The sequence below is a fragment of the Lytechinus pictus genome, chromosome 12 (assembly GCF_037042905.1).
Source record: "Lytechinus pictus isolate F3 Inbred chromosome 12, Lp3.0, whole genome shotgun sequence".
NCBI classification, from domain to species: Eukaryota; Metazoa; Echinodermata; class Echinoidea; order Temnopleuroida; family Toxopneustidae; genus Lytechinus; species Lytechinus pictus.
In genome coordinates this window covers 16,955,721-16,972,875 of record NC_087256.1, presented here as the reverse complement: position 1 = coordinate 16,972,875, position 17,155 = coordinate 16,955,721, and the positions used below count along the sequence as shown (strand labels likewise).

At 34.3% G+C, this 17,155-nt stretch overlaps 1 protein-coding gene across 1 annotated transcript in view; it reads left to right on the top strand.

Annotated features, from left to right (window-relative positions):
- The window catches only part of LOC129272480 (dysferlin-like), a 32,231-nt gene that overhangs the window by 4,817 nt on the left and 10,259 nt on the right, over window positions 1-17,155 (top strand). The window contains exons 7-20 of the mRNA XM_064107884.1: window positions 79-156; window positions 1,214-1,395; window positions 2,913-3,065; window positions 3,693-3,791; window positions 5,263-5,424; window positions 7,773-7,938; window positions 9,833-9,978; window positions 12,233-12,262; window positions 12,944-12,973; window positions 13,436-13,543; window positions 14,014-14,139; window positions 14,642-14,803; window positions 15,306-15,397; window positions 16,409-16,579. Of these exons, the coding sequence (XP_063963954.1) occupies window positions 79-156; window positions 1,214-1,395; window positions 2,913-3,065; window positions 3,693-3,791; window positions 5,263-5,424; window positions 7,773-7,938; window positions 9,833-9,978; window positions 12,233-12,262; window positions 12,944-12,973; window positions 13,436-13,543; window positions 14,014-14,139; window positions 14,642-14,803; window positions 15,306-15,397; window positions 16,409-16,579 (1,705 nt within the window). The remainder of the gene's footprint in view (window positions 1-78; window positions 157-1,213; window positions 1,396-2,912; window positions 3,066-3,692; window positions 3,792-5,262; window positions 5,425-7,772; window positions 7,939-9,832; window positions 9,979-12,232; window positions 12,263-12,943; window positions 12,974-13,435; window positions 13,544-14,013; window positions 14,140-14,641; window positions 14,804-15,305; window positions 15,398-16,408; window positions 16,580-17,155) is intronic.

The following is a 17,155-nucleotide window of genomic DNA, read 5'->3' as shown; positions in this document are numbered from 1 at the left end:
ATTTAATAAGCATTGTTTCTACCTTCCCATGGCCAAACCACCGTACGCCCTGACAATATCCATAATTTTATTTCTTAGAAACACACAAGTATCAGCTGCGAGCGTACATGTTCCAGGCGCGGAACCTGATAGCAGCAGACTCAGACAGCTTCTCAGGCAAGTATCTAATATCCATTTCCAATCTAGAGTAGATATGAAAGCATATTGACCGGTCCGACCGCAGCCGAATCGGTCCAACCTGGACCTTGTTTCCATCTGGAGCACTTTTTGACTGGTCAGAATTTAGATCTAAAGGCATTTTTGCCGATCCAAGAGGTGTTTCAGGTCGACCAGGACCAGCTTAGCTGAACCCATACCGGTTTTCAATCTAGAGCTTCTTGGTTGGCCCAAACCGGTTAAAAATCCGCAAAGCCTAGCTTCAGACTGGATGCGAAAGCATTTTACGCTACCATTTTTTTTATCTGGTCAAAACTTTTGACCTAAGAAAGAAGTGTTTGGGTATCACCAGGGCTGACCAACTCAGTTGGAAAAGATTGCTCCATGATCACTCATTCATGTGTGCGTGTGTTGTTATGATGGTGTCAGGGAGCCAAGTCTCGATTATGTGAAGGACTTGAGTCTCAATTCGTCAAACCTTGTGGTCAGTTGGAAAGGGTATAGCTCGTTAATAATTTATATCACGAGCCGTTGATATCGTATTGTTAAACCAACAATATGGTTGAATTGCTGCCATGGCTAGAGTGTCACAATTGTTAACGATAATGGTAAATATATATACATTCGTTTGAGTACTCAACCTATATAATCATAGAAATGCTACTACTACTACTACTACTACTACTACTACTACTACTACTACTACTACTACTACTACTACTACTACTACTACTACTACTACTACTACTTCTACTACTACTACTACTACTACTACTACTACTACTACTACTACTACTACTACTACTACTACTACTACTACTTCTACTACTCCAACTACTACTACTACTACTACTACTACTGATAATAATACTATAGTAAAGAACATTGTTTTATGTTTTATAGCACCCACATAAGAGAGTTTCTATATACAACTCTGTGAGAATGATAAATAAGTATCTGTGTATCCAAATAAATATTTCATGATTCATTCTAAGCAAATTGAAATTAAACTCTTTAATATACGTTACGATAACACATTTCAAAATGCACTTTTCAGACCCGTTCGCCTTCGTGAGCCTTTTGTTTCGTAGTCAACGAACTCATATCATCCGGCACTCGCTCTCGCCGTCATGGGACCAGACCCTCATCTTTGAGGAGATCGTCGTCCATGGATCTCCGGACTTCCTCGCTCGACATCCCCCAGACGTCGTCGTCGAGATCTTCGACTACGATGCCTATGTAAGTATTGGTGCAATTATCATGATTACGATTAATAACTTTGTCATCATATAGACAAAAATCTGAAGTATTCACGCAGATGTAAAATAAAGTTGCTTGCTTAAATGGTCGTTATAACTGCACTATAGATGTCAACGAAATACAGATATTCATATCCTTATTTTTATGGGTTTGACATTTCAATATCAGTGTACCTTAGGACTAATTTTTGTATTAAGCAAAGCCTCTAATATGTTATATATAATTGTATAAGACTAGGAGGCATAAACTGAAAATACAATAAGTATATAATAATCATCAACTACATTGTATAAGCAAAACGTGCTGAGGAGATATTGAGTGTGTAATCACGTGAGAAAATATTTGAGAGCTCTTGAAAATTGCTAGGCTCTGAGCTTGTTTGATTGCAAGCGGCAGATCATTCCAGATTTGACTACCTGAATAAATGGGTCATATCATCTGACCCAATACTAGTAAATGATTTCCTTTAAAATTCAGTTTTATATTGAGTGAACGCAACACCATTTTTTTCAGTATTACGAGTTGTTCGTACTGAGACATCTTCAGCAAAAATAAATCTATCAGACAAAATCGCAGGTGTTAATTTGTTAGTACATTTATACATTGGACAGCATGCTGTCTTTCAAAACAGTTTATCAAGAAGAGTTGGCCAACTCAGTTCCTTAAAAAACATGCAACGATCGGATATCCTATGACTTTCTTGAGACTACATGACCAGCTCTTTTTGTACAGTTTGTTTAAGATATTGAAATTCCCTATACTTCTCTGCGATCACACATTACAACAATATAGCATGTGAAGAATAATGTAACCCCAGTATGTATCAGATAATTGTTTAGTAGAGAAGTACATCTTCAATCTTCGCATTACACCTAGTTTTTTGTTTCACAGTAAGAGCAGAAACTCCCACTTTCCTGGTTAAAGCAATTATGTTTTCAGTGTGTGATTTCAAATCAAGATGCGAGTCTATTGTTACACCGAAACACCTGGATTCTTCAACGTATTCGACTGGTTAATCATTTAATGTAACCTGTAACTTTATGTTCGGGAATCTACTTAATTTTTGTCTGGAACCTATTAACATTACTTTGGATTTATCTGGATTTAGGATAACCTTATTTATATCGTGGTATCATCTACATAAATATAAACATTTCCTTTACTTATATAATTGGGAAGATTATTTATCATAATGGTAAAGACGAAGGGCCCAAGGATTAAACCTTGAGCCACTCCCGTACTGACATCCATAACATTTGACTAAATTACGTTGGAAACCATTAGTTTAAATCAAATAAACGATAATGAACACAATATCTTCAGAATAATAAAATCAATCTTAATGAATGAAATCTTTTGACAATATCTTTAATTGCCATTGGTATCAAACAAGAAAGATATGTACCCGCATTCAATCAATTTCAATTAAAATTATATAAGTCTTTATTTCGAATTCACTACTCTTATCCTTATAATTTTTTTAATTCTATTTTCAGAGGAACGATGAGTTCTTGGGTCGAGTCATTATCAAGCCACTTGTGAAAGTGGATCCGTCTGATCGCCAGGTGTGTCGGCTAGGATGGCATAGCCTTCAGCGAGGAACAAGACCAGCAGGAGAACTTCTTGCATCTTTCGAACTTTTTCTTGCGGTATGTAGAAGGGGAATCGACACTGGTGTAGTGGAGCGGGGAGGGGTGGTTAAGGGATTCATCCACCAAATATAATCAAATTTACCAGTTCGATTTGAAAGAAAAAAACACTCATTATACATTATCACTTCCATTCGAATGCTTTGAATGTTTGACACATCTGATTAATCTTTCTCTTTACTTCATCACTCATTATTTGGCGCTTTGTAAGTCTTCTTCTTTTTCTTTTGTTACTTCTTCTTCGTCTTCTCCTCCTCCTTTTCTTATTCTCCTTCTTTTTCTTTCTTTCTTTCTTCTTCTTTTTTTTCTTCTTCTTCCTCTTCTTCTTTTCCATTATTTCCATATTCATTATTATCATTATCATTGTTATTATTATTATCATTATTATTATTATTATCATCATCATCATCATCATCATTGTTCTTGTAATAGTCATCGTTGTCACCGCCGTCGTCGTTGTAGTAGTAGTAGCAGCTGTAATTGTTGTTGTATAGCAATATTATCATTATAGCTTCATTTATGTATTATAAGGGTTATTTTCATTATCATCACATCCCCATCCCTCCATTCCAATCATAAATCTTCCAGATATTTGTGCCGAAAGTTTTCTCCATACTCCATTTACAGAAGAACCATTCGGACCTGCCCTTTCTGCCGCCGATGAAGAAGGACCGTTACGTGGTACCAAGTGGAATACGACCCGTCATGCAACGCACCGTTGTTGAGGTATTATTTTATACACCGGAAATGTTTATCTTAATCAGGTTGTTTTTCACAGATGAATGCGACATTATAACCATTATTCAACCATGAGTGGATGTTTATCGGCCTTTATTCCAACTTTTATATTGGCAGAATTTGAAAAAGTGGGCCTATACCGCAGTGCGTATCAAAATAAAGTTTACACTTAGAAAAAATCCTGTAAAATTATACATTTGTAATATTCTGAAGATTTTTCCACATTTTAACATTGGTACAGATCCATTTAAACAAATGACGATATATCTGTCGAAAAATATTTCCGCTTGAGTGAGCACCACTTACTTTTGAAAAGTTAGTGAAAAATGATTTGCGCAGAACCTTGAAATAGTTATGCGAATAAAAGTAGACCTTAATCATGAAGAACACGTGGAATTTAGCTAGTAAATATGATTTGAAGATATCTTTTACCCTTTTTAACTTGTTTCCTTGCCCAAAACACTTCGAAGAATGCATTGCGCCCCACCCCACTCCCCCACACACCGAGGCCATCGTGACGATAATTGCTTTACAATGAGCTGTGATTTACATGAAATGGCTCAGGCTTGATTTTTATTTTGTTAGTCATTGTCAAGCTTGGGAAAAGTGTGGAGAAACAAGACTTACATGAAAAATGAAATGTAAACCCACTTTAAATGATAAAAACTTAGTGAAAAAATGCTGGATATGTCTGATATAAACTTTTGTTCAGATTCAGTTATGTCCTCAGATCCAGCTGGCACAAAAAGGGTAAAGGTTGTGCTTACTAAGTGTTGAAATTTCAATTTGGGTAGCAAAATTGTTACATAATGCTTGAATGTATCCATTTTATTTCAATTGCCTAAAATTGCAAGGGAAATGTATGAGAAATGTTTCACAGGGTAAGTTTGATTTCGCCCTTCCCCCTTGACACAGCGTGACAACGAGCATTTCTGCGCAAACAGATTTCTGAGAGCTTTACAAAAATGGGCAGTGCTCACTCAAGTGTAACATTCTGTCATAACTTTTACTTTTATTGGATAGATGAGACCCAAACCCAAGAATATATGTGAAAAAATTACCCATATGTTGTATATTTTTGAATTCCCAGGGCTTTTTCAAAGTGTAAACTTTTTTTTGATACGCACTGTATAGTCATAAAATGTTAAACAGAATATACGTTCCAGCCCACCCCTATAATTATTTCGAACCGTTTGCTATATTCTTGAATTCATATAACATGGGATATTTGGTAGTACCAACTGGTCACAATGTCGTATAAGACTTATTATGCGTATCTTATCAATTCATGTATATCTATAATAAAAATGAGAATACAGATAAAAAATGGATATACCTAGTTGATTAAAAGGGTGCATCCTTTATTGTTTTATCGTATTGCTCTTGCTTTACTTATTTGATGGTTGTACACGTATTGAATATTTTCAACTGATTAATTTTGATTTCATTTCGTTCCTAGATTCTTTGCTGGGGGCTCCGAAACATGGCGAAGTACATGCAGATGAGTGTCGACTCGCCCAGCGTCGAGTTTGAAATTGGCGGGAAAGTGGTGGAGTCGGAGGTTATATCGAACCTTAAAAAGAGTCCTAATTTCAGCAATCCTGTTCTCGTAGTTGTTGTGGTAAGATTGAAATTACCTTTTCGTCGTTACCATTCATCATTTTTGTTCATAACGAAAAAAAAAACAATCATAAGGATATCGCAAATATAAGCAATGGACGTCATTAAAGAGTATTTGCATGTGGCAGCGCTTTCAACGCACTTTCAACTGGTAGATTTCAGATTCGAATCTTTAAGCATGGAAATACTTTTCAAATATATTTTTCTGAATGACCCCTCGACTATGAAAATGAAATCATTTTTTTTCAATATGGATCTCTTGGCCCACTGGTTTTCGGAAAAATAGAGGCACGTGTTTGTATTGCACCTATTGCGCTTTTCTGACAGAAAAGAAATGCTTTTATTTAAATCTTTGGTTTTCATATTTATAAAATATGTTTATATTCTTGGCGCAAACAGGGCTAAATGTTAAATAGAGTAGGCCTACCCTAGGTCCTAAGCTTAGTAAATAAACAATGATCAACTTAAATGTTATAAAATCTGTTTAAGGACGTTCCACAGTTATTTTTGTGCGCATTATGATCTGCGCATAGTTTACACTCTGCGCGCTGACGTCACAATGGATGAACAGGTGATTAATTAGCTGCGGGTATGAGCTGATTTTTCTTATCTTCTGCACTTTAACTGCAGATCCGATGCGTTATTTCATGAAGCTAAAAAATGGAATTATTCCATGGACCATTCAAAAAAATATTCTCTACAATTTCAAAATATTTTACTCTGCAGTGCTGCCAAGAATCACGAATATTACCCCGAGTTTGAATAAATGGTAGAGTGGTTTTGATTTTTTTTCACATAGATACTAAGCATTCGGCGCATTTTTGGTGTTTTAAAAAGCACATTTGCTCTAATAAAAATGCTGATAGTTTAAAAACAAGCACATGAACCCCTATTTTTTAATGTTTGTACCTCTTAGGTATACCTTCCTCTACAACTCTGCAAAGTTTGGTGAAAATGACATGGATTTTGAATAAAGTGCAGCATTTATTGTACGTTTGTAGTTTGTTACTGAAATTTTACATTTTTTTAGATTGGGATTTTGTTATCTTTTACGCCATTTTTAAGAACTGACAGTGCTGTTAAACTAAAGATTGCAAACAAATAGCACTCTAAATAGATTCTCCATTCTAACGATACAATTATTAACTCTCTTGCAAAATTTGATGCTTTTTTCATGTATTTTGACCGAGTAATAGAGGTTTAACCTCATTGTAGTAATCTTGGGCGGTCTAAAAATGCCAAATTCTTTTGAATGCTCAATTCTTAAGAACATCAATTTGGGTGAACTTTGAAGCTCTATAGCAAAAAATCAAGCACATGGACCTATGTTTATTTTTGCATATTTCGAATACTAAGGTTCTAAAGTATCTATGTGCAAAGTTTGGTGAAAATGACATGGATTTCACTTTAACTGTGGAACGTCCTTAAGGTATTCTGCATGAGCTTATTGAGTTGAATATTATAAAGATTGCATTATTACATCCCCTCCAAACGAAGTTTGAAGTTGGTATATAGAAATCAGTGTACGGTCGGGCAGTCAGTCTTGCGGTCGGTCAGCTGCAAAATCTTGCGCATCAAACTACTTCCTCAGGTTTTAACCAATTCTCATGAAACTTGAAACACATATTGGTGTTTGGGTAAAGATGTGCAAGTCATATTTATCGCATGTGTCGGAAATTGTGTTGCCTTGGTAACGGCATATGGCAAAAAATGAAGTAAACATCTTGCAGTTCGATCTACTTCTACAGTTTTTAACCAATTCTCATGAAATTGGGCACACACACTTCTTTTGAGGTAAAGATGTGCAAGACATATATTTTGTTTGTGTGTCAGAAATAATGTTGCCATGGTAACGACATATTACATAGTGAAGATTGGATAAAATTATTGTGGTTTGAACTACTTCATAAATTTTCAACCAAATTTGGCTCACACATTGGTTTCGAGGTAAAGATGTGCAAGACACATATTTTGTGTGTATCGGAAATTGTATTGCCATGCTAACAACAAATTGTATGCCTCAAATTAGGTAAAGATCTTGGAGTTTGTATTACTTCAATAGTTTCGACCATTTCTGATATTTAGCTCACTCATTGTCTTGAGGAAAAGATTTGCAGGACACATTTTGTGTTTGTTGGAAATCCTAATGCAAACTACTTTATCATGTTTTAACCAATTCTCATGATATTTAGCTCACACATTGGTGTTGGGGCGAAAATAGGCAAGAAATATGTCTTCCATGTGTTGGAAACTGTTACCATGGTAATGGCGCACTGGGTGTATTAATCACATTCAGTGACAACCTTCTAGTTTGCTCTTGTTTTTGTTTGCTTTCAATTACTTAACAAGGATCTTCCCCGGGAGGAGCTGTACACGCCACCGATCAACATCAAAGTCCGCGACCATCGTGCGTTCGGTAGAAAGCCTGTGGTAGGGATAGCTACCATTAATGGGCTGGGGAGGTACCGGCGTCTTGACTCCGTGTCAACGGTGCTATCAGATGACGAGCCGGACGGTAGGTATCCTTAAAGCCAATATGACACTGCCACTTTTAAACAGCGCCATCCCTAGGTCAAATCTACCCAAATAGCTCCGGATTTCTAGTCTTGCAATTTAAGCCCACTTTAATGACAACTAATTTTCTGCTAGTCGTTACAATATTCATACGGAAATATTTTGCAAATTAATTAAATGGTACGCTATGCCTCCGAGCATTTAAGTTGTCCAATAAGGATCAAATTTTCCTTTATGATGTAAAAGCACAATATATTTCCATTATATGACAGGTTTAACTATAACACACTTGTCCGATTCACTTTGTGACTTGGGTATTCGGGGGACAGTTTTCGTTTAAGATTTAAGAAAAATGATATTCAAAAGCAATATCCAATTAAATTGCAAAGCATCACCAAGCTTTTTGTAATTTGTACATTATTTGCCATTTAAAACTACATTGATTGATTGATTTAATTTATTTGGCAAGTCACCATAACATATATACAGTAGCATTAAAACAACAGGCTTGCACAGGATGACCCACAAAAGCTCGAAAGCTTATTTCCAGTGGGGTCCTCAATATACAGAATTAAGATAATAAAATGTTAAAATTATACTATTTACATATTAAAATGAAGAAAAAAAATCAGAATTTACTATTACCAATAAATAAGATATATACAAGAATATAACGAAGAAGAAGAAGAAAAGAAGGAGAAGGAAGAGGAGGAACAGAAGAAGAGAGGAGTAGAAGGAGACGGAAGAACTGATAACGAAGGGAAATAAATAAGGAGAAGAACAACAGCATAAACGTGACGACAATAACAACAAGAAGAGGAGAATAGGAAGAGATGAATAGAATAAAATAGAAAGAATAGAAGAAAGGACATATCGAAGCTTCAATCAAACTATGTAAAATACATAATAATACCTAGTAGAGAAGAGAAAAGAACTAGGTCAGTATTCAGGCTAAATCAACCGTACAACATATCATTTGCATCTTCTTTTTGACTCTCAAGTGAAAGATATTCTTTCAATTTCCTCTTAAAATGCAAAAAGTTTCCTATTTCCTTTATATCATTGGGAAGGGAATTCCAATGTTTTATAGCATTGTAATAAAATGAGTTACCAATACTACCTATCCTTTCTGGTAAGCAAAAATTGAAATGGCTGTTTCTTGTATTATAGTTATGTATTTCGGTAACTAGATTAAAGTTTGATCCAATGTAATGATTCGATCTATTGTGATAGATTTTATGCACGTGGTGCAAAATAAGCTGTTTTGATCTTTTGTTGACTTCAAGAAAACCTGCTCCAGAGAGTTCGGTGTAGCCAACATGGGTTCTGGGACCAGAACAGCTAATGAATCTAACCATTTTATTCTGTATAATTTTCAACTTCGTTTTACATGTAATGATCAAATCCAAATATGAATTCATTTCGCCAACCTTGGAACAAAACGAAAAAGAGAAATAAAGTTGAAAATGATAGTAATAAGAAATAAGTGTCATCCTCTAGAATAAAAACATGATCAATATTCTTTTATCGGTGCACAGTTGCCTATGGACGACCCTTGTAGCAATACATTTCATCACAATAAATCAATGTTTGCTATTATTTGATTTAAATGGATAAAATGTCATTTGAATGATCTGACTCGATTTATGTATATATTTCAATCTCAAAGTATGCATTTGTGAAATAAATAGAGTAATTGAATAAAATTTAGCTTGAACATCAAACATACCAAAACGATATGTTGAATAAAAAATACCAATGTTGCGAGAGTATTCATTTCTTGGTATAAGACACTATTTTATTCATTTTTTTCTAAGTATAAGAAGAAATTAGATTTTATGGTAACCTTTATTGATAAATATAAATTAATGATGTCTCTCTCTTGTCAAATCTAGTCCAAGGACCTCCACTGTTGACTGTTACTGATACAGCTGACGAAGGACCTGGTAAAAGAAGTGAATACACCGTTATTGATGTGGATGATCAGAAGGACTCCAAAGTCACCTTCAAAGAAGAAGATCGGAAAACCAAAAGAAAGAAGGTTGTTAACTTTTTAGAAATATACTTTAAAAGAAACATTTTTCAGTTAAATAACACGTAATACACTAGTACTGTCTTAGACCTCCCTTTGTGTACTCGTCTTTCCGCCTTTTCCCCTTCCTTTTTTTTAACAAACTTATTTTCTTATTTCAATATAAAAAAAAATTGTAGGGGCGCTCCCTGCCCAACGTTACTCAGTGGCATCCCTGATTATAATAATACTGGGTTATTCTGAAAAAAAAGAAGAAATGTGATAGTGATGGAATATCATAATATTTGTTGATATAGATTACATTATTTTTGCAGTGAAACATTAAACTGAAGTATAACAATTGGCATGTTTTTCTGTTATGGAAATATATTATGAACCCGAAGAAAACAATAAATCAAATCAAATCAAAGCAAGTTTGCTATTTTCGTTATAAGACGGTATTGTGTCGGCATTAGTGGTATGATAAGAATATCCTTTTGCCGTACAAACATGAGGAGTTGAACTTAATATGTATCTACTGTGTAATTTCGAAAGTTTACATTCATTTATTGTAGTGAATGCTCATTTTTTAAATTTATTTTGAGTAATTGTGAAGATTGTACTCGACACCCATTTCTTATCCTCCTTTCGCAAATCTTAACAATCGTCACATAATCAATCTCCCCTAAATATGCACAATATAGATATCTGTTTTATGTATTCACTTCAAATCCTTATTTCATTTTGTCAACAGAGACACAATTTATGTCGACCAGTATGTAAAATTTATTATATTAAGCCTGTGAGAAATTCAAAGTAGCACCGAATTGCTCGCATATGCGCACTTCCTGTAATTTGCAGTCTCAATTACACGTTTGGGTTTATTTGAAATTACGATTTCCTTCGTTAAATTTCATAATTTTCCGTCAGAATCATCTCTTTTGCACTAAGGGTTGTCACAGGAATCCGAAATCGTGAAGGTTGCAAAATAAATGTTGTCACTTATTCTTCCCCTTCTGCGCTTCTTCTTTCTTTCTGTCTTTTTTTTTAATTGTTTCGTTTTCTTTCTTTCTTTTTCTACTAGTACTACTACTACTGCTGCTGCTGCTGCTGCTGCTGCTGCTGCTGCTGCTGCTGCTGCTGCTGCTACTTCTACTATTTCTTCTTCTTCTTAATGTTCTTCTTTTTCTTAGTCTTTTTTTCTTCTCCTTCTACTACTACTATACCACCACCACTTCTAATACTATGACTTCTTCTTCTTTTTCTTCTTCTTCTTCTTCTCCCCCTTCTTTTTCTTCTTCTTTTGTTTTCTTTTTCTTCATTGTTGTATTCATCTCATTCTCCTTCTTTCATCTTTTCTCGTCTTTGTGATTTTCCTCCTTATTTCATTAGACAACCGATCTTTCTTTTTTCACTGTTCACTGCATTTTGTTCCCAAATTTCAATCATTTCACTTGACCAATGTGGCGATAATACCATCCTGTTGGTTTAAGATGGCAGTAACTATAATATGCTCCTTTCCACTTTCGTTAATTATTCTTCTTCTTTTTCAATTTTCTTTGTTGCATGAATTGAAGAGCACGTGTTTCTGTTTGTTTGTGCACCATATAGTTTACCCGGGGGTTTATTCTTTTCTAACGACACGATTGTCGGAAAAAAAAAATCGAAAATAATGATGTGGAGATTTGGGGTGTAGCTATCGTGGCAATAATGGTGATGATGATGATGAGATTTAGAGTTTCCCTAAAGTTCATGATGGGAGGAAATAAACTCCCCTAAGCATGCATTCAAAGTCTCCGTACTGGGTATTATTATAACTTCTGTCTCTGCAGAAGGTTATAAAATGTATTTATTATTATTCTGCCCCTCATTAATTTTCGAAGAAAAAGTAAGTAAGTGCATTTTTAAGATTTTAAAACAAAGTAAATATATACAGGAATAAAAAAAGAACACACACATACACACCCTCACACACAAAACAATGTATACTGGGATAGAAAACGAAAATCGTATTGAGTTTAGCCCTGAAAGTAATGGGAGGTAAATTCAACGCTAAATTCAGGACCACGTGCAAACAATGTTTACACACCTCTATATCAATAGCTATGATTGAAGACGAGTTGAAACGCGTCATGCATCAAAATGTTCTCCCCATACAATATATGTTTTTTTAATGCAGACATAATTATGTATGGACTGTCCACATACAACGATTGTATTTCTAGCCTGTTTTTTTGTAAGAGAATGGTAATAATTCTTTCTGGTTTGTTTTCTTTAATTGCAGTTCAGTGTAGGAGGTTTCAGAAAATTCCAGGTAAGCAAGATAACTTAACAACTCCCTTAAATTGTTCTGAAAAATGTCGAGGATCATTATGAAAAAAATTATTTACATTTTCTCCTCATGTTATTATTTTGAGAAGTATTTTAAACAATGCCAGACCTTTAGGACGAGGAATAAATAATTTATAAAAGTCACCTTATTCCTGACGAATAAACTGATTTAAATTCTTCTCATTCATCCAGTCTTGTTCGTTATGATAAATTGAATTTGAAAAACTGGAAATCAACTCACTGTTGCGACAATCTGTACACTCTCAAACATTATAAGGGCGTCCACTTCATCGGGATCGTCATCTGAACGAAGAAGCCATACCGAACGTTGCAACAGAGAGTTGATTTCCATTTTTTTTCAATTTATCATATAGCCACCTTATTCCAATCATAACTTACTAGTAGTATGTTATCAGCACTTTATAATATGTTTTATATTTTGTTTATACCTTAAAAGAACTTCGCCTAAACATCTATTGGAATGAAAATATAAGAATCCAAGATTACTTAATCATTTGAATCTATATACCGCATTCTAATGATCATGAAGTTCCTAGTAGACAGATGTTTGATATTACAGGGGTTAACAGTAGCACTATATTAAAAAAACTACCTGGTTCTTAATATTACATTGCTTTTATCTATCTATGCTTTTGCCTTTCAGTGGTGGCAGAAGTCGAAGTCACTAGATCCGGTAAGAAGTGTTACGTAATGATGAATTTAATTTGGCCGTTTTGGATATTGTAGTAGGGTATTTGAAGGTTGGTTTCGTTGTAGGATTGTGAGGAAGACTGGTGTCATTGTACGAATATGTTTTTTTGCTGATATTGGATAACCTGATTCTTTCAAAATCATGTTTATGATCACTAACGAATCTCATTTTACCCGCAATCATTACCTATTTTATAGCAAGCCTTTACAATTTATTATTTTATTTTATATTTCACGCTCCCAACACTGTTAAATAGGCAACGAGATATCAGATTTACACTTACCATATGGGGATAAAGAAAAATGAAAATTATATGAAATTACGTCCAAAGAGTACTCTATTACAATTCTTTAAGTTTGAAAATAAACTTAAAACCTTATTTATCGCGTTACGATTTGTCTTTGGGTCATCTTGTTAAATGATTATATTGTGTATGGAATTTAGGAAGCCGTGGCTGAGGAAGAGATCGATTGGTGGTCGAAATACTACGCATCAAAGGGCGACATTGCAAAGTGTGTTTCTTACATGGAAAGGGGATATGACATCATCCAGGTATAAGTTGACAACATCCCCCGCTAATCCACACACACACAATAATAATTATATTGAAAATAATGAACAATGAAAAATGAAATAAGTAACAATGAATAATAATGATAAATAAGTAAATTAGATTTTGGAAAATGAGCAGTACAAAAAATTAATGAATAAATAATTGGTGAACTACTAAATAAATGTATTTAAATGTATTTTTCTCTTTCATACCGCTGTCAGAGGCAGATATGAAAACTTTAATGCATATGGTAATCCTCTTTTCTTTTAAGATTTTCAGATTAAAATGTTTTATTCATTTTTATCTTCTTAAGATATTTACTTGCTCCTTCGAAATAAAGCAGAAGAGTATGTCGCATTGTCTTTGATACCCAAACTAGAAATTAATATTTTATCAACATCAAAGTTGAAAAATGAAATTCAAGAGTAACAAAACATTTCCTTTCAAATGATTTCCGGTTTTTTTAAAGATCCTGCCAGGGGAACTGGAAGATCAGCCAAGCTTCCAAGGTTTCTCTGATTTCTTTGATACCTTCGAGCTCGCTAGAGGAAAGGCATCAACGGACGGCGGACCCACTCTTACGGGTGAATTCAAGGTATGAAGCTGATGCCATCGTCACACCCACCATATCGAGTCCAGACCAATCAAAGGCCATTACGTTATATCGTATGATACCCATCTGTCGGATTGGAGGAGTTTTCGTAGGTGTGGCTGTAGCACGAGACACTACGATGACGCCTCATAATTGTAAACCTATCGATTTGGATTCTTTAAGGAGAGACACATGGTCATATTCATCTCGCAAGTTCTAGCAACGCTGTTAAAGCCCGTCACTCTGACAACTATTAATAAAGCTTTTAAACGTTTTTTTATTTAAAAAAATATTTAAAGTTTTAAACAATAATCTCACTAATTAAGAGTGACGGGTTTAACCAGCATTTTTACATTGCAATTTTACTGTTCGCATTGCTTTAAAAAAATCATTCTATTTGATTTGACCTTTTATTTCCATACAAACTATTATCCCATACATGCAGGGACCATTCAAGCTAGCGATCATTCAAGATTTGTTCTTTTTTTTCTATTTTCCCATTCAGGGATCATTCAAGATTTACCCAATGCCTCATGAGTTAAAGGAGCCCGTATCTCCTATGTTCATCAAGCCAAGTGAACTACCATCCACTGGACTAGTGGAGGTCCTGGTCCGGGTCTATGTGGTCCGGGCTTATCAGCTGTGTCCCCAGGACACCAATGGACTGGTAATGTTTATGAGGAAATCATCCATATGATTTAACTTTCGAAAGACACAAATCTATAACCCCAAAATAAACAAAGAAATTAAAAAGAGATATTCTCACTCCAAAAACAGAACCCTCTTTCACCATCACTTCCAAAGGGGCTTATTAGGGAGATATAAAAGCCGTAGGATTTAATTTGTGTAACCTTCAGTTCAAGAGGAGTGAAGTTTTCCCCTATGACCAACTCTATGCCTGTGTCCCATCAATGCACGCCTTGATATGTCAAATCCTATTTACACTTGTATGTACTCTGGTCTTGTATTTTAGTACAAAAATATAGGTCTTCTTTTTACTTTCTTTCGGAAGTTTATAAGACACATCTCTTTTTTTTAATTCATTTTTATATTGATGTTTATTATATTGTGTTTGGTTAATTGTGGATGATATAAAAAAACAACTTCAGTGGTTTTCTTCTGCAAATGATCCATTTTTAATAGTGTTTGTAAATTTGTGTTATCAATAGTCTGATCCTTACATCATCGTCAAATTGGGTAAGACCGTTTTGGATGACGTGAAGAAGTTTATTCCGAACACACTAGAACCTTTCTTCGGCAGGTAAGCCACTAAATCCTATTTTACACGAGATTTAGGAATATTCGTATTAATATGATATCCGTAAATCTTAATGTTTCCATGAAAGTGTATTACTTGACTTGATTTTATTTCATCCTCTCTTGTACGCCATATGTAGATATGAAATAGGTCATATACGTTTTGATATACTTTGATATAATAATGTTCTAACCAAAGAGTGGAAATATAGGTTTATCAGTTTTCCAATCCTTCAATAGAGGCCTAATGATATTTGAATCAATGATGCTATTAATGGAACTTGATTTGTTACTAACCCCATGTTCTTACAGTCACTGTGGAATCATAATATTAAGGGTGATGATTATTCGGAAAGTGCTATTTCAGTCCAAACAAAATAGAAAAAAGGGTCAAATGAAATGTTATAGAAATTATATACCTAAGTTAACGAAATATAATGATAATAATAACAGGCAATTATATAGCGCCGTTTATCTAGGATAAAAAAAAATCTATTTCGAGGCACACAATAATTACCCTGGCTGTAGCTCGAGAAGCAATTTACAATATTCAGTATCTATAAAACATATTTATCAGATAACATTTTGAAGTTAAGGGCATAAATCCCACGCAAAAGCTTCTTTCTTTCCTATTTTGTAACAGTGAACAAACCAAATATATCATAAAATGGGCAATTTGCAATGCAACGTGGTATATATTATTTATTATCTTACTCTGGTCATTTTGCTAAAATTCTAGATGTATCCATGCACGTAATATATTTTTGCAACAAAAGCGATGTCTTCCTTTGTAATTTTCTGTAAACTAAACAATATAAAAAAAAAAAGGAGATTTACTAAATTTAGTACGTACTACCATGGTGTCTTTACAATTTACAATTCTTTTTCTTCTATGTCTGTTTTACGTGTGAAACTTTAAAAAATATATTTATCTAGTGCCTTGAGTACTTTCTATTAGTGGATGTGGCGCTTTACAAATAAGGAATATTATTTTTTTAATTATTTTTTTCCTCAGATTATTTGAGTTGAAGACAACACTGCCCTTGCACAAGGATCTCCGTATACAGGTGATGGATAAGGATTTCTTGAGCCGTGATGATATGATTGGTGAGACGGTGATCGATCTCGAGAACCGATATCTCTCACGATACCGCGCAACCTGTGGTCTCCCCGAAACGTATAACATGTAAGTTTTTCATTAGCCTTAAACGCAGCTTTAAAAAGTCAAGTCCAAATTAATACGCACCCTTGATTGGTTGAGAGTCATGCTGCGTTTGATCTCAACCCTTTCTGTAACGAACCCCAAATAGTACATACTAGTATTCAAAGATATATATATCTTTGTTATTATTGTTTATTACATTAATGTTTATATTGAATTATTGATGTTTGAAAATATGAAATGTTGATATGAATAAACATTAAACCTTGATATCCATTCTTTTTTTGTGGAAAAGAAGCGCTTTATCAAAATGTAATCATTCGCTGAATGATGCGACAGGTAATATCTGCAAATTGGATGCCAACCACTGTACTGAATTCCTTACTGACATATCAATGGAGATCCCTGTCACTGTAGGTCCTCGGTTGGATAGGAAAAATCAATATGAAGAGGGTTAATTTAGTAATACTTTTGATGTGTACACAATCATCAAAGTAGTACTGGTAATTCCTTTGTTGAATTGGGGGTATAATGGATAAAGTTCCTCAATAAAACTTCTAATTTGAGCTACTTTTCCTTGTCACCCATAAAATAAGATTT